Source organism: Acomys russatus, chromosome 7 (genome assembly GCF_903995435.1).
Source record: "Acomys russatus chromosome 7, mAcoRus1.1, whole genome shotgun sequence".
NCBI classification, from domain to species: Eukaryota; Metazoa; Chordata; class Mammalia; order Rodentia; family Muridae; genus Acomys; species Acomys russatus.
The window spans coordinates 48,584,210-48,604,309 of record NC_067143.1 but is presented as its reverse complement, the minus strand read 5'-3'; the positions used below and the strand labels follow the sequence as shown (position 1 = coordinate 48,604,309).

At 48.8% G+C, this 20,100-nt stretch overlaps 1 protein-coding gene across 1 annotated transcript in view; it reads right to left on the bottom strand.

Annotated features, from left to right (window-relative positions):
* Tenm4 (teneurin transmembrane protein 4) overlaps positions 1-20,100 on the bottom strand; it is a 393,055-nt gene that overhangs the window by 343,545 nt on the left and 29,410 nt on the right. Inside the window, 2 exon segments of the mRNA XM_051148959.1 lie at positions 10,148-10,417; positions 13,897-14,184. Coding sequence (XP_051004916.1) covers positions 10,148-10,417; positions 13,897-14,184 — 558 coding nt within the window.

Genomic DNA, 20,100 nt, shown 5'->3' with positions numbered 1-20,100 from the left:
TTTTCATATTGATTAGCCGGCTGTGCAGGAAAGGGAAAGTAGACAAAGCCTGAGCTTGCTCTCTGGGGATGCCCAGTGAACATCTCACTTGGTTCAGCTATGACAGCAGCTGCTGGGAACCTCCCCCTCTGTGTTTTTGGGGCCCTGTATAGTCCCCATCTGTGAACATATATCAGACTTGTCACAAAGGTCTCTCAGTAGCCTATGGTCAGGAAAATAGCTTGGCCAGTCATTTCTTCCAAAGTTCATGACATCCACAAGTCAATGATGCTCTGGGCAGTGGAGAGAGTGTGGGCTCTGGAGTCATGTAGCTGTCATTCACAAATGATATAATCGAATTGGGTCCCTACCACTTATTATATAAGTGACCTCATGAGTGGTGCCTAATATATCTCAGTCCCTATTTTCTTATCTGCTCAAAAAGAAGATAGCAGTTTTATAGAGACAGGAAGATAAAATAAGGGTTTTCAAAGAGTATATTTATACATGGCCTGTAATAATTATTGCTGAATATATATTATCAAATAAATTTTACTAGCACTTAATTCAGCAATATAATTATACCTGTTATTAAATAAGTCAGTTTCATTATCATCTTCCCTGAACACTGGAATGTGTTAGGGGTACATATAGCTTTCTGAAGGCTCTCAAGGCACATTCTCATACCTGATACCAGTGTCCTATTCTTTAGTTCTAGGTTTGGCATGCTATGTTGGTTAATAGTAACCACCAATCTGAGAGGATCTAGAATCTCCGGCCATCTGTGTAGGAGTTTTTAGACTGAGGTTAGCTGGGGTGGGAAGACCACTATCAATTCAGGCATCATCATTCAGGGACTAGGACCACCAGTCTTTGCTTCCCTCCTTCCCTCTCTCTCCCTCTCCCTCCCCCCCCCTCCCGCCCTCTGCTTCCTGACTGCAGACACAGTGTGAGCAGCTGGCTCAAACGTTGGCTACCATGCCTTCTCACCATGATGGACTGCACCCCCCTTGAACTGTGAGACAAAATAAACTCTCTTTTTTTTTAAAAAGTGAGTTTTGCTGGGCATTTTGCCATTTCTGTGAGAAAAGTAAGTCACAGAGACGAGAATGGGGGAAAAAAGCAGCCTGTGGTGGACAGGAGGTGGACAGACAGCTATGCAGCCTGTGGCATTTTCCAGTTGGACATAAGCAACCAACATCATTTTCTACACAAGTTTCAGACAAGTCTGTGACAACATGGATGAAGCCAAAGACAAGGGCACCTGGGGTCATTTCTGAGCTCAGGCAAGACGCTAAAACATTGTCTAAACCACAAAACCATCATATGGCTCTCATGCTACCTAGTATTAAAGCCAGATACTTCTTCCTTGCACTGAGGTGTCCTTCTGCAGGGTGGCTACTTGGGGGATATCTACTGTCTTCTCTGCATCATGAGCCCCTAGGTGGAGACCATCTCTGGCTTTCTGCAGCCACGCATAGCTAGTCCACTGCACAGTCAAAAGACAGAAAGAGTTTCGTACTGTTCTGACCAGCTTAATTCACCCACACTACTACAGACCTAGGAACATGGTCCTACTGTGAGATTCAACTGAACACAGGTTGCTTTCCTTTAAGAAGCTCTGTTTCATCTCTTCTCTTATTACTTGCACTAGAATTGAGTGTTCTTTATTAGGCAAGTTCGCCTAGCAAAAACATGTAGCCACTGGTTAAGAGTGGCTGTAAGACAGAGACTGTTGAAAACCTTCGATCTCATCCTGAGATGTACTGGGTGGTCTGCTTGGATCACTCTTTGATCAAGCAGGAAGCAAATCCAAGGGTGTCATGCAAAGGCGCCAACCCACGGTGGACCTAGAGAGTTTGGCATGTAGGGCTGATCTTGGGCTGGTGTCCTGGAACCTGTTGATAAACAGCCCCTCCTGAAACATGAGAGGGACTCGTGGTATCTGGGCTGCTTATTCAAGTAACATGCTTATGGTGAGCACCTGCATCGTTTCTGAGTCTGGAACTTGGGTGGAGCCAGCTGAAGTTACCCATATGATCGGTTCCCTCATCAAAAACTGCAGCTCCGAGCCGGGCGTGGTGGCGCACGCCTTTAACCCCAGCACTCGGGAGGCAGAGGCAGGTGGATCACTGTGAGTTTGAGGCCAGCCTGGTCTACAAAGCGAGTCCAGGACAGCCAAGGCTACACAGAGAAACCCTGTCTCGAAAAAAACAAAACAAAACTGCAGCTCCGTGTCTCTCCTGTGCTTTCTTGGAAGACAGGCCGTTGTGGGTGTCATTATAATTTGTGTGAGTGTGAAGGTGGTGGATACAGCTAGGAAAAATACCCTAAATCCTGTGTGACAAGAGGAATAGGGACTTGGAAAGGCTACATCAAGATTAACATATGAAAGAAATCAGTTATCAGAGAAAGGCTGGAATTCCTTCCCCACCAGGCCTACATATAAAGGGCAGACCATGATTGAAGAAAGCTCATGGTGTACAAGTGTGGGAGAGACGGGTGCTATGGAAATGACCTATGAAGGTCCAGGAGTCCCTGTGGCCCTGCTCTTTTGAGTGAATGCTCTTGCCTCAACTCATCAGCTCACTCCTATTCTTTGTAGGGGCAGGGGGGAGCTACCCTTTCTTAATAACTGTCTCTATATCTATTTCTGAGCCAATTTTCAATATGGTGGCCAGAGAGGGCTTCATAGAGACAGCAAATTTGGAGTTTTGTCATTGATAACAGTAGCTGGGAAGATGCGGAATAAAAACCCAGCAGAGGGGACGGCAGCTGCAAGGTCTTTGATATGGAATGTTTCTGGAAACTTCAAGGTACCCTGGGACTCAGGTTGTCTGTAACACTTGGGGTAGAGGCACACACTCTCCCTTCGCTGCCAAGTGGAAGATGCCTGGAGGTGCCTGGATTCTAATTGCTGCCTAACTCCGGCCTTCAGCCCGTGTGGCTCCCACTTGAAATGGCTTCTGCGTTTTCACAGCTCACTTCACACCCAAGATGGCTCTTCTCTCTTCCCTCGTCCATCTTTACAAGGAGCTAGAATTGCTAACAATTTCCCCTTGTTTATACCCTGCTTTGAACCTGGGTTGTTTCACACGCTTTCCTCCTCCACGAAGGTGTGCTCGCGAAAGCAATTTATTTTGTAGTTAGGCGACTACAAAACTAAGTGTAGCCAGGCCATGGAGTTGGGGGCAGAGAGAAGCCGCTTCTTCAGTGTGCAGAACATAAAGGGGTTGCCTACTTATTTGAAGGGAAGTGCACTTCTTTCAGGAGGTGGCTGTTTCTCACAGAGAAGCCTGGGAGAAGAGTCCTGGAGGAAGAACAGGCTTGCTGGAGCCCTTAAACTTGGCCTGGGTACCTGGGAATCATCTGCAGAATAAGAGCCAAGCTGACCGGCTGCCAGATGGGACCTTGAGCAATCATGTGTGGGTGTGGAGTCCGAGAGACCTGGAGTGGAATCCCATCTCTGCCTCAATCCAGATGTGGGATCTGTGAGCACTGTACCCAACAATGAGCCTCATAGCTACTACTTCTTAGGCTTCTGCACATGTTAGGCAATGTCCTAAGCCGTGTAAAAATAACAGCACCCCCTTGCACAGTACCTCCTTTGTGCCAGATAATAGGCTAAGTGCTGTGACTCTCTTCGCTCACTTTACCCTTACAACTTTCCTATGTGGTGGGGAGCAGAATTGTCCCAACTTTCCAAACAAGAAAACTAAGGACCAGAGAAACTAAAGGCACCACACAGTGAAAGAGAGATGGGTTCAAATGCAGACAATGTGGCTCCAGCGTCTGAGCTTAAGTGTGGGCAACTATGTTTTTCTAGAGGGGTAAGTGTGGTGTTTCAGTGTCAGTTTAACCTGCAAACACATTGGTAGTCACTCATTCAGAACGTTCTGTATTCCTATGCCCACCAGGCAATATGGCTGGTGGCTCAAGCTCTGGATTTCGACAGCTCTGGTTTAGATATGAACTCTGGGACTTCCTGCCTGGAAAATGGTTAAAACTTTTAAGGCCTCGTTGTAACCATTTGTAGAATGCTAATAGCAAATGGCCTTACAAACTGATCGGATGAAACAAAGCGGCCATACTGCCTGGCTGATTGTGAACGTGCACAGCAGACAGTAAGCACGACTGACACCCTTGCTGACAAACGTAGAGTTTAGGAGTGAAAAAGGAGAGGGAAGGCCAGAAAGAAGGGGGGAGAGGGAGTAGCTAACCCCAGTGTATTAGTCTCTTTGCACTGCCCTGGCCAAACTACCTCAAACAGGTAATTTACAGGGTGGATAGGTTTCTCTGGGTCATGGTTTTATGCTTTGGGTTCACCCTAACAAAGAAGGCTTTGCAGAACAATTCACATCGTGACGGAGAGGCAGTAGAAAGGGCATTAGTGGACATAGCTAGTGCTAATGTACCTCAGGGGCCCACCCTGCCATGCCCCTCAGGAGCCCACCATGCAGTGCCCCTCAGGAGCCCTCCCTGTAGTTCCCCTCAGGAGCCCACCCTGCCATGCCCCTCAGGAGCCCTCCCTGTAGTTCCCCTCAGGAGCCCACCATGCAGTGCCCCTCAGGAGCCCACCCTGCAGTGCCCCACTTCATTCAGCCAAGCCTCACTCAAGGCTACATAACCTCACAGAGTCTCCATCCCAAACATCCAGAAAACGAACCTCCTGGGAACATTTCTGATTAAATGCACAAGGAGTCGTACCGGTGACAGTTTATGCACCTGGCTTAGTTTGGGTTCCTATAGCTGTGTTAAGCACCATGAACAAAGGCAGCTTAGGGAAGAAGGGCTCATTTCAGCGTACACTTCCACACCACAGTCCACCGTCACTGAATGGACTCAGATGCCTCTGACACAGAGGTCATGGGGAAATACTGATACTGGCTTGCTCCCCCGTTACTCTAAAATTACATCTCCCAAATAAGGCGTGAGCTTTTCTCCACACCTGAAGTTCTGTTTTCTAGAAAACTCAGACTCACTCAGTTTTATCAATACAAGCTGGCAGAAATTATATATATAAGCAAACTCTATAAACTGGGTCTGATGATGGTAGGGAACCCACTAGTAAGAGCGTCAATAAGTCAAACTCGTGATTAACTCTGTTCCAGGCAGGTACACTCTAAATACAGGCTCCAGCCAGACCCAGACACTCTGCTGGAGGATTGCTCTGCAGTTCATACCCAAAGGCAACTGTTGTCTTGAGAGTAAGGTCTCCCCAGATACACCCTAACCTGAATCAGGGGAGATCTTTATTCCTGGTCAAACTTTGCCTTGTGTCCTCATCACTTTCAGAAGAAAGGCTGCTGCAGGGCAGCAATTCAGCCCTATCGCCTCCCCAGGGAGCCTAGCTTTCCCTTTGGCCCATCTCTTAATTCCGTAAGCTTCAGCCATAACAAATAGTTAGCTATTGGATAAACAGTACCCTCAGTCAGCAGTCAGACCCAGCCCCCTCACTCTAGGGGTGCTCCTATCAGAGACAGCTGGGCTTGTCACTGTGGGACATTTTTGGGGGCTGGGGGAGGGGCTCATCCTCTCTAAACCATTTAAAGGGTTTTCCCCTGAGATCCCAAGGGTAACTAGTGTCATCCTCCCCACATCACTCAGGGAGGCAGAGGCAGGCGGATCTCTGTGAGTGCGAGACCAGCCTGGTCTACAATGCGAGTCCAGGACAGCCAAGCTACACAGAGAAACTCTGTCTTGAAAAACAAAACGAAACAAATTTTTAAAAAAACGTACTAACACTGAGCCATATTAAAGAGCATAGCCCAGTGGTATTAGTATGTTTGCGTTATTGTATGGCCATCAGGCCCATTCATCTCCAGAACTGAAGCCCTGTAGCCAGTGACAATCACCCCTTATAATGCCCTCTGTCTCTAGTAACCAGCAGTGTGTTGCTTTTGTTTGTTTGCTTGTTTATTTGTTTTTTGCTTTTTAAGACAGGGTTTCTCTGTGTAGCCTTAGCTGTCCTGGACTTGCTTTTGTAGACCAGGCTGGCCTGGAACTCACAGAAATCCACCTGCCTCTGCTTCCTGAGTGCTAGGATTAAAGGTGTGTGCCACTATGACCGGCCAGTGTGTTGCTTTTAAAATGCAGATCTGTGGTTCTGAGAGGAGGCAAAGCACCTTGTTCAAGGCCTCACAGCAGGGACTTGCTGCAATGGACTATGAGGTAGGTCTCCCTGGGGCCTCCCTAGTAGGTGTTCTTTCTAATCTAGGATGCCTCTGCTGCCACACAGAGCCACAGGTGGCCAACTTCCTGTGTCTCCCCCAACTACTCTATTTCCAGTGTCCTAGAGAGTAATGCCTGAGTGCCAGAGACACCCAGCAATCACAACACAAATTATGCAAGAATCCACAAGAGGGACTTTTGCTGTCCTGCCCCAGTGGTGGGAATGGAGCCCCAGTAATAGCCTCTATCTCCTGAAAACAAAACAAAACAAAACAAAACACTTATTGGCTGCCTATGGGGTGTCTGACATCCTCCTTGCTGCGACCCCTCCAGGAGGAGGGGCATGAAGACTATCTCTGCCTGATCATCTTGAGGAGGAGGAGGACTAGTGTCACCTAGGAAACTTTGTATTTATTTCAATATTAAGCAACGGCATAAAAGCTTGCTGACATTAACTTTCAGGGACAGAAATTGGCTTTAATGGACCCTATAAAAGTTATTACTGATGACAATTGCACATAGCAGCCCTGTGACCTTAGCGGAAGCTCTCACTGCTGTCAATACTGTTGACCATTACTCCTGACTGATGGAAGGCCAGTGTGGAAGGGGAGTGCACGATTCTGTGGCTGAAGGTCACAGGGTTTTATGGTCTGCCCTTTACATTTATCAGGAGGTCCCCTTGAGAGTGTGGATGCACATTGCTGCTGTTCCAAAATGAAAGACCCCAAACTCCTTGTGACTCAGCTGGGTGCAAGCAAGGGACCAGAGAGACCCACGTTCCGATCAAAGTTTTGCAAGATGCTGATCGTCGCTGTCATGTTAGTTGACTTTTGTTTGGCGGAGTGTTTGTTTCCCCATCAGGCAGCTGGGCATGCCATTGTGGTGGTGTGAGGTTTAGAAGCTATCACGTGTGTGCTCTGGGGCAGGAGCCGATTTCCCTTCTCCCTGAGCAGTGGCCTCACTGTGATGGGATGAAGAGCCAACACATCCAGTATATATCGATCCCTCGTCCTCTGATGAGATGTAATCTCTCCTCAGAGAAAATGGAGGAAGCGCCAGATCTAGAGGGGTGATGGTTGAGTAGCAGAGGATGGGAGGGGGCAGAGCTTAGATGGGAAGTGCATAGGAAGAGGAAAGCTGGAGAGAACAGACTCTCTTGACAGGGCCTGCCCTCAATTAAGCCAGAAAGCAAGGTGCTCTTTATCTCTCTGAGCCTCAGTTTCCTCAGTCAACCAACAGTACCACAAACCTCATCAATGAGTAATAGCAAGCCAGTCTGATGGTCACAGTCTTCATTCAGACTGCAGTGTAAACCAGCCATTAATGTAACTTCCCAATGGAGGTATGGAAACCCGTAGGGTGTCTGCTGCTTTGGGAGTTCAGGCCTGAAAGGGGGTGCCAAAATCAGGGGTCCTTTGTTGGACCATTTGCCTGACCATTTCCTCTGAGTATAGCTGCCTTAGAGCTCTGAGTGGAGATGGAAAACAGGGGGAACAGGGAGGGAGCCATGCAGGGGTGGGGTAGGGTCGGGCAGACCAGGGGGGATGGGGAAGGGGCCACGCAGGGGTGGGGTGGGGGGCAGACCAGGGGGAGGGGGAGGGAGCCATGTGGGGTGGGGGATGAGGGAAAGACCAGGGGGAAGGGAGCCATGCAGGGGTGAGGGGGCAGACCAGGGGGAGGGAGCTATGTGGGGAAGGGGAGGTTAAGGGGAGGGGGAGAGAGTCATGTAGTGGGGAGAGACCAGCAAACGACCCCCTGGCCCCATGATCTGCAGGCTCATCACATATGTCATTATCCCCCCAACAGAGGCTTAATTCAGCTGTAATTCAGCTCTCAGGGATATACAATAACTTGGGCGGAGTGTGTGTTACTCTGCCATGACTTCACAGACAGTGATCCCTCATCACCATAGCAAGAAGCCCTCAAAAGAACAGGCAATCCCCGTACTTTGCTACACAGAAAACTCAACGAAATCACTAAAGCTAACCGAGTTAAAATTTAGACTGGTAAAGGGCCCAGGTTCTAATTTCACCTCGCATGTGAGTTGGGCAGATCTCTTGGCCTCTATGGCTACAGTGCCTTGTGTCTGTGCAATGGTTGTAATAAAATCATCTGAACTCAAAGAGTTGAAGGGGCAGTAAGTGAGCTCCCATGGCTGGAATGCTCAGCTGAGCTTGTGCATTGATAAGCAGGAGCCGTGATTAACTCTCTGCCTCCTGATCACTTCCATCCCGTGTACCTTCATTGTCAGCATGCCAACATTAGACAGCTAGAACGCTGGGTCAGCTCAGCTGTCACAAAAACAGCTATCAGAACACTGCCCCCTCCCAGATGAGCTGAGAATCAAGGGATCCCTGGTCCGAGACTATGAAGTGTGCTCTCTACAAATGCTGCCAACTTATCCGTCAGCATGCATGCTAATGTTTTAAAGGCTCTGAGAAGTTCTGCATAGGAGAAACTGATTTAGGCTTGTTTAGTGTTTCCTCACCCTGAGATCACAAAAACACTTTCCCTTTCCAAATTTAGGAGCTCACAAAATGAGGGGTGATGACTACATTTAAACTATAAATGAGGAAAGTGGGGACCAGAGAGAGGACACGACACAGCCAAAGCTACACTCCAGACCAGTGATGGAATAGCTACTTCCTGTTCCCCGGCCAAAGCTCATGTTCTCTGAGTGACCCTGCCAGTTAAACTTGTGCCGTGGTTCTGTGCACCATGGGTTAGAGAGAGACAGGACTGTCAGCTTAGCCTGGGCCTTGGTGGGGCAGGAAACTGTACCAGTTGTCCACTGTGGAATGGGAGAGCCACAGGGGATGAAGTCACTGGACCCTCCTGGAGCTGGGGACAGAGTGATACTGTCAAGTTAGTTCCCAGGCCCTGCCTCTCCCTGGACCCCTACAAAGAACTCAACTGGCCCAGATGGCAGAATAGACATCTGGAATCCTGCTGCAGCTGGCTCTTTAAGGGGATGAAATCCTTTCCCTAGTTATGACTCCCTTGGTCAGCTGCCTGATCTCTAATCTGGACTTTGATCTTCTGCAGCTCAGCTGGAGCTGTCTTGTTAAGGGGGGTAAGCCCTTGTCCTGACCCAGATGCTGGCTGGGAATCCAGGCTCTTGCATTTAGAGCTGGCAGCCAGTAGGGGGCACTGGTATCTGGCTGGCTCTGACCTTTGCTTTTCCTTTTCCTTTTCTTTTTTCGTTCTTTCTTTCTTCCTTCCTTTCTTCCTTTCTTTCCTTTTATTGCAACATCCCATGTTGCACCATCAGTTATAGAAGTAAGTAGCTTAGATTCCTGGCTTAGCTTAGTCTCCCCAGGTGGGGCTGTTGTAGCTTCTACCAGTCTCTCCAAGGCCTTGGACTCCAGTGCACCCCTCCACAGGGCTGGCCTTGCAAGGCAAACCACACTGTGCTTTTGTGGCACACATTTCCTGACTCCAAACCTTGGGTTACTGGACATTTCACGTCTACAATCATGTAAACTTATTTCTCCTACCTGGAACGTTGGAGCCTTTGACCTCTATCTTCCATATACCCACAAATGTCAAATTGCTCCCATTGGACGTCTTGGTCTGTAAGCCTTCTGAGCAACATGAGATAGTGCAACAGGACAGGAGATTGCCTAGGACTGCAGAGTAACTGGGTGGTAGAGAGGCTAGGAGCAGAGCCGGTGACTCCAGACTCCACAGTGAACCAGTTATAGAGGGGTTGGGCTACCAACCCCTGCAGCCCTCTGCTCCTTACCTTGTAAGTAATAACCCAGCACTTTAGTCCTGCCCTAGTCTGGACTGCAATTGCAGTGACTCTCCTCTGACACCGCTGATGGGTGGATATTTCATGTGACATTGCAAAAGGCTCTGACTTTTGCCCGCTGAGGGCAAAGAAATTTTTCATCGGCTTCACCAGAGCCCCAGTGATACAGCAGGAAATCAATATTATAATTAAAACCATGGCCTGGTAGCTCAGGGTAACCAGCAGGCCAGGTGAGCCACTCACCAGTCTCTGTGTTCTCATGCTCCGTGTCAGTGAGCGTGAGGTTGGAGTTGGCTCGGCTGGACAGGCAGGAGCTGCGCCCTGACCTCGTGCTCCGGCCCCACAGGCGCACCGGGTGTTCAGGGGACAGCACAGTGTCTGCTTCCAGGTCTGCGTCAGAGCTGGCCCCCATGGAATAGCCACAGTGCGGGAGGCCAATGTCTGTCCGATAGAGGGTCCCATGAGGGGGCGTCATCTCCCCGAGCCCCAGCTCACGAAGGGTGAAATTAGTGCCTGGGGGGAGACAAGATAGATAGTCATTGTGAGGGTGCTTGGGAGAGTTTTCCCACACTGGATTCACCACTGTATTTTAAACTCTTTGTAATGACTCCGGCCACCTCCTCTGCCTGCAAGGCTCTTTCTGCCTCTCTAGCCAAGTGCTGTGTGTCAGAGCTTACTCGAGCTCCCTTGCTCTGTGAAAGCCACGCCCCCCATTACCCACCTATACTTGTGCATAGTTCATTGAGTTCACTGTCTCTTTCTCCCAGGTCCCTCTGGAAGATGCCCTGCCCCAGCGCTATTAGCCAGTAGAGTTGTCTGCCACTTCTGCTGAAGGTGGCGTCGACACAGACTGTTACTATTTCTTGCTTACTTCTAAAGTTCTGACTCCGGCAAAAATGCAGGATTGTCAAGCTCTCAGTTTAACATGTCTGTTAAATTGCATTGAAGATTTCTGGTCTCCTCTCTCAGAGGGCACTCCTCAACAAGTTCAGAACAGGACAGAAACTTCTTGGATGAACCCTACACTGGTCCCTATAACCAAGAGTTCTTTTCTGGTCAGGCCAGGAGAGCCTGGAATGGGAGAGTGTCCAGAAGCTGACCCAGCCATGATCTGAGGTTAAAGTCATGAAACCTTCCCATACTAGTGGGTATATAATGTGTTCAGCATCTGAGCCCCTTAGTGCCCCCCATACACTGCCCTGGCTACTCCAGCCACTTCTTTCCACCTCCTTCCATTATCTCCCCTAGATCCAGCTGTCAGACAAATGGTTTCATGTTAGCAGGCAGGCCCTGGACTTCAGGGACCTCTGGGCTCTGCTCAGTGGCCAGGCAAATGTTCTGATTGGCTGGGGTGTGGGCCAGACCAGATGTTACACACTTTGAATCTCACCCCTTTGTGCCATACTCTGCTCTGCTCTCCTAGCTTTTTTCTCCTTCTAAGTAAAAACAAACAAACAAACAAACAAAGTGTTCACTGGAGCCCCAGTCCCTCATCTCCTTTGCAGGCCTCTGCACATTTTGAGTCCTGGCTGCTGTGCACACTCCAGCCCTGCCCTGCTCCCCTCCCAGACTGTATCTGTGCTTTACGGGGCTAATCCTCTCAAGAGAGGCCACTCACATTATAAAGAATAACTGCTATGCAAAGTGAAAACTCAACTTATTTGCCATAAACAGCCTGAGTCACACTGACTTCCATATGGCTTGCCCTCCATTCCCTTTGAAGCAGACAGAATTGGCATCAATACCAGGAAGCTGAGGTATCCTGAGATAGAAGGAATGCAAGGTAAGGGCCAATTTCTGGAGTTCAGGGATCCTGGTGAGGCAACGGGCAAGGCGGGAGATTTATGTCACCACGTGTTCTATTGATGACCTTTTGACCTCTTTCCTGAGGAGCCTAGAACATGGGTCGCCACTGCACTTCCCTCGGCACCTAACTGTAATGGTGGGCTTGTGGTTGCCTGAGCTTCTTTCAATTGTGGGGCATAACCTGTGCCTTGGTTCTTCAAAGGATCTTTAAAGGTCCCAGATGACAGTTTGCAGATTGCATTGCACACAGCTATGGATGCTCATTTGTTTTTCACAAGGACGAGAAGGGCTCTTTTCCTGAGCCTGGTGTGCTAGCCTTGCATCTGAGCCACCAGCTCACTGAGCTCCGTTCGGCATAGGCTGGACAGAGTTAGAGGAAAGCTTGGAGGTGTTTTGTCTCTTCCCTCCACCAAGGCTCAGAGGTGACAGTGAGTTGTGGATAGCATTTATAAAGCATCAGATACGTGCCAGGCTCTGGTGGCAAGGATATTGTTTACAGCCCCCATAATCCTCAGGGGCACCCTACCATTAGGTGCCATTATCCCTCTGCACAGGTGAGGATGCCGAGGGCTGTAACAGCCGCAGAGCCAGAACTCAGATCCAGGTCTGTGTGGTGCCAGAGCTTGAGCCCTTAATCACAAGCTGGGGAAGAGCTGCAGAGCTGTCATTTCCCAAGCCTTGCTAGTGGGGCAGCTTTCATGTGGATCCAGGCCTGTGGGAGGGAGTGGAAACAAGGCCATAGGTGGCTGTGTGTGTGCATGCATGCATGTATGCATGTGCATGTGCATGCGTGAGTACCTGTGTGCATCTCTTACTTGTTTGATGTTGCAAACATGATTCAATCTTGGCTTGTGAGGATCACATAACATTGCTATAACATATCTAAGCGACAAAGCCTGCTGCTTGGCTGATGCTGGCTGGGGAGGGGAGAAGCAGAGAGCAGAATCCCAGTGGACCACTCCCATTGTGAGGGAATATGGTCACCTACCAGGCCTCACAGAGCCCTGGAAGCAGAACAACAGCTACCTTGGAGGTACCACAGTAGGAAGCGGATCATCCTTGAAGGATGCAGCAACAGTTCAGACGGGGTAGGTCACGGATGATGGGGGTGGTGGAGAGGTTGGTGGACAAGCCAGAGGTGAATCAATCAATCAATCAATCAATCAATCAATCAATCAATCAAAGAGGACAAGGAGAAAACTGAGGAAGGCCTCCTAGTGTTAGGTGGAGGAGCCTGGATGGTCTGTAGTACACAGAGGTAGTCCCAAGCTTCACTGGGGCTTGTGGACGAGAACGGCTTGAGTGGACAGCTCTCGGGGTGGATGGTCATTGAGGTCAATCTTCCAGAACAGATAACAATGCCCAGGGGGCTGGAGAGATGGCTCAGAGGTTAGGAGCACTGTCAGCCCTTCCAGAGGTCCTGAGTTCAATTCCCAGCAACCACATGGTGGCTCACAACCATCTGTAATGGAATCTGAATCCCTCTTCCGGTGTGCATTATCATATACATTTAATAAATAAAAAAGATTTAAAAAACAAAACAAAACAAAAACAAACAAACAAACAAAAAACAAACCAATGCCCAGGACTTGGCAGTGGCAGAGGGAAGAGAGAAAAGGGGTTGGCAGAAAGGTATTCTGGGAAAGACTGGCTAGTCTTTGGGGAGGGCTGTATGGAAGGAGCAAGAGAAGGAGTGCCTGACACCACGGTGTCTTCCAAATCACTGGGTGTTACAGTTCAACCATCTGAGCCGCCTTCTCTCAAGATCACCCAGCGGGATACAAGGAAGGTGCTAAGATACACTCGTGGAATGAGTAAATCCCTAAACTAAGCAGGAGCATTTGTTTAGTTCTGCTCTCATGCCTACAACCTAAAGGTGTCATCCCACCCACTGAGGCCCCCCTCACCAGTCACTGTCATAGGGAGACTGTGCATAGCCATCTAACGTACAAGGACAGGTTGAGCAGGAGGAGAGTGTAGCTCTAGGCTGATCCTAGAACCCAGCCTCCAGCCGCCTCTCCAAACTAGGCAGCTGAGCCAGAACATATCTGTCAGGCCCTCACCAGACTCTGAGGTCAAAGCAGCAGGAACTTGGATTTTTCTAGAAACACCCTCTCCCTGCCCAGCTTCACCTGCCTTTTCACCCAGGCACGCCCCTCTGTACATTCATGCTCAGCCCCACTCACCTGTGCGGCAGAACTCCTCAGCCTCCTGAGGTACCATGTCCTTGACACGGCTGCCATAGGCCAGGCGAGCATCCTGGTCGTAGGCCTTCAGGGTCTCACTGGAGCTGTAGGACTTCTGTGGGGCCTTGCTCTCCTCGCTGTCCGCTGATGAGCTGGCATAGCGGTGCTCTGCATCGCGGCGACGGGTCAGCGAGCGATAGGGCTTCCTCTCCTTCACGTCCATGGCCTCTGGCTCCCGCTCTTCCACATCCACGAATTGGGCCCTTGCTGCACTCAGGGCAGAGCGGTCTGCAGTGGGGAAAACCAAAGAGAGACTGAGCGCCAGATTTGGGCGGGGGAGGCAAGGCCAGGGTTTGTCCTGGAGCCAACATACTCTTGGATGGGGCAAAGTGAGTCAAGCACCAGGCTTCTGAGGTACAGGCAGGCTCTATCACTAACAGATGGTCAATAGCACAGGGTACTGGCACTTGGTGCCTCTCATGAACAATCCTATTTGTTTCTGTTACTGGGTCTATCTGAGGAGTTTTCATGCTCTCCTCTAGGGCTGGGGGCCAATGGGGCAACAAAGACCAGAGGGTGCTGGGATCTAGTGATGGTTAGAGGCAGGAGCTGCATCCCTGCTAGTCCTACCATATCTCAGCTGAGAGAAGGCTTAATCCTGAACTTACAGAGTCTTTAGGAATCTGAGAAATGATTGACTATAGCCAGGCCGAGAAGCAAACATTTCCTTAGTTATCTCACTAGATCACAGTGGGTCTGTAGACCGTGTGACTCGCTACAGTAACAATCTCCGCACTGATTTAAATACTGGCTGACTTTACATCCCCACCAGCAGGATGTCAAGGTTTCCCCCTGTCCATATCCTCACCAGGGTTTGCTGTTATCTGTTTTCTCAGCAACTTGCCATTCTGAATACACATGAACACTACTGAGCGTGATCTCTCCCCAGGTCAGAAGGACAGTGGCTTTATCGCTCCAGACTGACAGTCTGAGAGTTTGTAGCTTAATGGCATCTGCATTTTCCTCCCAGAGTCTTCCTTTGGCTCCGAGGCACAAGCACAGCCTTCCCGCACCTCTGAAAGGGCCAGGCGCTCAGTCCAGGAGGAAAGCCGTATACTATTCAAATGCTCAGCTAAGGAGATGACTTGTGTTTCCTGACGCCTCCAGCCTCTTCAGTCCTGGCTCCCCCTTGCTCCGTTTGTCAGAGCAGCACGGGTGTCCAAAACGTTCCCTCTTTGCTGCTTTGTTAGAGGTGGCCGATTAGGTGATCTCTGATCAACAGAACGCACCCAGGGTCTCAGTGCCTGGCTGGATTCTGCCAGCAAGGGTGGTGCTCAGTGCACCCATGGTGCACCTGCTGGGAGAGTGTTAGGGGATGCTTTCTGGGATTATAAAACCACCCGGGAATATGAATTTTGAAATAAAAATATGTAATTTTAAGACTTTTTTTTTTTTGTTTGTTTAATTTCAAAATATGTTGCAGGCCAAACAAAAGCCGATTTGGTCTGAGGACAAGCAGGTCTGCCCGCCGTCATCAGCATCTGCCGCATCCCATCTGCTCTTCCCTCACGAGACTTCAAAGGCTCTCTCTAGGGTAGCTCTTAGCTGTACTCCAGTGCAAGATTCTGTCCACTTTCTTAAAGGGCCCTCTAGATCCACTCAGGTCAACTCAAGTCCTAAGCTGGACACCATAGCCTCATGGCGAGGAGATGGCCTGGAGTTAGCCCTCGATGTCTTCGGATGGATTATGGATCCTGAGTGCTATACCTAGTTGCAGTTAAAAGGGATGGATTTCTTGCAGTCTTAATTCTCAAAATGTCCTTGATAATTGAGCAGGGGATTGACTGAGGACACACAAGAATCAAGTCATGTCAACTAAGGCCCAAAACTAGGCTTTGAATTTTTCCTGATCATGGTGTCTCCCCTGCCATGGTGCCCACGGGAATCTGGTGCCAGGACACAGAGGAAGAGGATGCAGGCAGTCTAGATGCGACTTGATAGGTTGAGGTCAGATGTTAGGAGAAGAGGGCTTCCTTTTCTAAGGACTAGGGTAGAGGGATGAGGGGGGGAGGGTGGGACTGGGAGGTGACAAGGGAAGGAGTTAAATGGGGATGTAAATTGAACATATTTTTAAAAATCAAAATAAATCATTAAAAATATTTATTTTTTAAATCTCCGTGTGTGTGTGTGTGTGTGTGTGTGTGTGTGTGTGTGTGTGTGTGTGTGTGTGTGCGCGTGCATGCGCGCGCGCGCGCGCGCGCACTTGTGGAGGTCAGAAGAGGGTGTATGATTTCCCCAGGGGTGGCATTATAGGTGGTTGTGAGCCACCCGACATGGGTTCTCTGAAAGAGGAACATGCACTTTTAACTGCTGAGCCATCACTCCAGCTCCTCAATATTTTTAATTTTTAAAGAAAGGCTGATTATATCTCTTTGCATGGATATTATGACCCAATAATGACTTTTGACCCACAGCACTGTTCCGGTTTAATCTGGATGAGAATTTATAGCAACTACTACATCTGTCCTTTGTGGCTTTTCCAGCCGCAGAGTGATAGAAATGCAGCTGATACGAACATGCACACAGTAAGGGTTAGCCACCATGAACACACATCACGAACACACCTCATAAGCATTCCAAATTAGCCCCAACAGTAACATGGCAGGGGGATAACATGTCAGGTCTCTATGCTAATCCTGCAATGTGGACCATGGGACTATTTACACATTTCAGTTGAGGGGGCGACTTTCCAGCCCAAGGAAAGCCTGAGTTATGGCCCAGAGAATTGAATTTGGCACATGGATGTTTGGTTGGTTTGTTGGATGGTTTTGCTCTCCTGGGCTCTGCCAGGAATTTGCAAAGCTCACGGCATGTCATCCATCCGCTCCCGCCCCCTCTGCATCCCTGCCTAGCCGCTAGGACCAATTCCAGCTTTTTGAGCACAGTGAACTTCTAGAGTTTGACCACCTCCTTCATCCCAGGAACCACATTCACTTCCTTGTGCAATGTACACTCTCCTCACCCTGTTGGGCCCGCTACTCTTCCCCTGTACACACATATTGGTAGACACTAGTTTTGTGTGGCTTTCATGATGTTCACAGATGTTCACTGAGTAAGTAAGTGGATAGAGAACTCTTTGGCACGTATTTAATTCCTCCTGACCCTAACAAGCTTTGGGTGGTTCACTTTAGTTGAATGTGTAACAACTAAACTAGTTGGATACAAAAACTAAATTAGAGGCACTCCTTAAACCTGCTCTTTAAAATGTAGTAGTCAGCCTGTGTTGAAAATATGTGTCCCCGTACTGACTAGCTGGGTGACTTTAGACAAGCTACTCAACCTGTGTGTGCTTCAGTTTCCTTATCTGCAAAGTCTCTTTTGCCTGTCCTGGGATTAAATATGCCAATATATGGCCCCTGGCATACAATTAATGCTCAATGTATATTAACTATTCATGTCAGAAACTCAGTTTTAAAAGGCGCAATTGAGAAGGCGTCAACTAGATGTCAGTTACAATTACAAAGGGGACACCTCACAGAAGCATATGCTGCGAGGGCTGCTGAACCAGTGGGTGCTAATGCTTCCATCAGTGTCTCTTCTGGCTAAACACAACAGATCAACATGGAGACAGGCGCTGCAAGTTCCTGAGAACAGGGACACCAACTCAGACTTACTCAGGCCGGGAGAGCCTGCCTTGCGCACTTAACACAGCAATTCAGTAAATATTTACTTCTCTGAACAGATAGGGGGTCAGACAGAGTTCACACTTAAATTGCCATTTAGCTGAACCAGAAAGGGGGTTCAGTGAAAGAGGAATGAGATTGAGAAGGGAACTCCCCGGAAGCAAGCAGTGACCTCGGGCTCTTGCTGGTAGGGGATGGGGAGCTTGCGGGGAGGGTGTTCACTCCCACTCATGGCTCTCTGATCCATGCATGGGTGAAGGACACACAGGAGGGAAGACCTCGCTTCAACGCACCTGGTGTGTTTGTACCCGTTGCTATGACTTGAATGTGCTTCGCATCCCCCGTCCCCAACCCCCTTCTGGGTTGATGATATTTAGGAAATAATCAGGTTCCGATGAGGTCAGGGGGTTGGGGGCCTCCAGATGAGATTAGTGACTCAATAAGAGAGAAGAGAGGCCTAAGCAAGTCCCTCCCCCCACATTCTCTTCTGCTGACATCCTCCATCACAGTCACAAAGTGAGCAAGAAGATGCTCACACAGTGCTTCCTGATAATGTGTTTCCCAAACTTCAGATCTTAGAAACAAGTAGCAACCAGCCTGTGGTCCTCCATAGTAACTGCAGATGACTAAGGAACCAACCAACCTCTGGGTTCTCCACTGCCCATAAAGCTTAAGAGGGAAAGGTATTCCAGTCCTGCTCCCTTAGCCCCCTTTCCATGTCCTTTTACTGCACCAGAACCACTTATTTTCCCATTCTCCCCTCTCCCCAACCCACATGTGTCTCTATCTCAGTCCCTGTGCCAATTAGTCTTTTTATCACTTTGACAGAAACTAAGGTAAACTGGCAAGAGGAACCTTAATTGTGAAAACCTAGCCATCAGATTAGGTAGCAGGCAAGCATTTTCTTTACTAATGATTGATTGGGAGAAGGCCTAGCACACTGTGGGTGGTACAAGCCCTGGGCAGGCGATGTCAGGTTTTCTAAGAAAACAAACTGAGCAAACCATGGAGGCAAGCCAGTAAGAAGCACTCCTCTGGGGTCCCTGTTTCAGACCCTGCCTCCGGTTTCTTGCCTTGAGTTCCTGCCATGACTGTCCTTCATGATGGATTATAAACTGAAGATAAAATAAAGCCTTTCCTCCACATGTTGCTTTTGATCATGATGTTTATCATGGCAACAGAAGGCAGACTAAGACAATCCCTACAGAGCCTCCCGCCGTTACTCAACCCCCTATGCCCGGTCCTGATGTTGAGCATCCACTTTCAGGTTCACCTGCAGGTGGGGCGGAAGGAGATGAGGAGTTGGGTTGTGGCTGCTTTTCCTCATCACTCCTTTTACTCTCTGCAGATCTCTGCCCACATCAGCTCCCTCCAGGTGGCCTTTCTACCTCTGGCACAGGATCTTTCCCTGTGCAGCTCCAGGATGGACTGCTTCCCTGCTCTTTTGAGGCCTTGGGCACCTTCCCTTGCTCCCTTCCCTGAGCCTGCCACACCTGTCTCTTCATTAATGTCACATGGGGTGAATCTGTTTCCTGTAAGGATCTTGTCACATGATAGGGCTCCACCTCTTACTAGCTGGTTAACTGTCGCCATCATCATCACCATCCTCATTTCTTTAATAATAGCCATGGCTGCCATGTTCTCATTAAATTCAACCTATGAGACGTGAACGAATGTCTAGCCTATTTATGTCAGGTAAAGCCAAGAAGTGATGCTGCTCAGATCTACCTTGGTTGACCAATGAGTTTAATTGGGATTACTGGCAGGAGCATGAACAACTTTCAAGTCTCCTAGCAACTATCAGTCTACTTCTTCCTCCTCCTCCTCCTCGTTCTACTTTGTATAGGTGCTCAGGACTTGACCTTAAGTCCTTAATTCATTTAAAGCAAGCACCCTTACCACATTTTGGTATTTTCGCTTTGGTTCAGTGTAGTTTTCCTGTACATCCAGCTGGTCTTGAAAGGACTGGAAGGCTTGAGCAGGTGTGTAGAAATGAGGAGGTTGGGGACACATCAGGTAGTGATGGGGATCAGAACATCATTTCAGATAGGAAACAAACCAACAAAGAAATATGCTGGAGTTAGAGTTCGGTGGTAGAGTTCCTGCTTAGCTTGTGTAAGGTTATAGGTTAAATCACCACTGTTGGAAACACAAAGCTAAGAGAGACTACGCATGCAGTCAGTTTATGTTGAACACTGTGGCACACACCTGCAATCCCAGCACCTAGGAGGAGGAAGCAAGAAGACCAGGAGATCGAAGACAGCTAGCCTTGGCTAAAAAGTGTCTTTAATCACAGGCTTGGCTACATAAGACCCTGCCTGAAAGAAAGAGAACATGTAAACAAACAAACAAACAAACAAACAAACAAACCCCTCTTCACTAAAAGCGTCCTGTGTCCTGGTTACTATGTGCATATTATTCCCAGTTCCCATGGCAACGGTACAAGCTACATGCTATTCTCTTAACTTATATATATTTTTTTCTTATCCTTGTTTTAGCAATGAGATAACAAAAGTTCAAG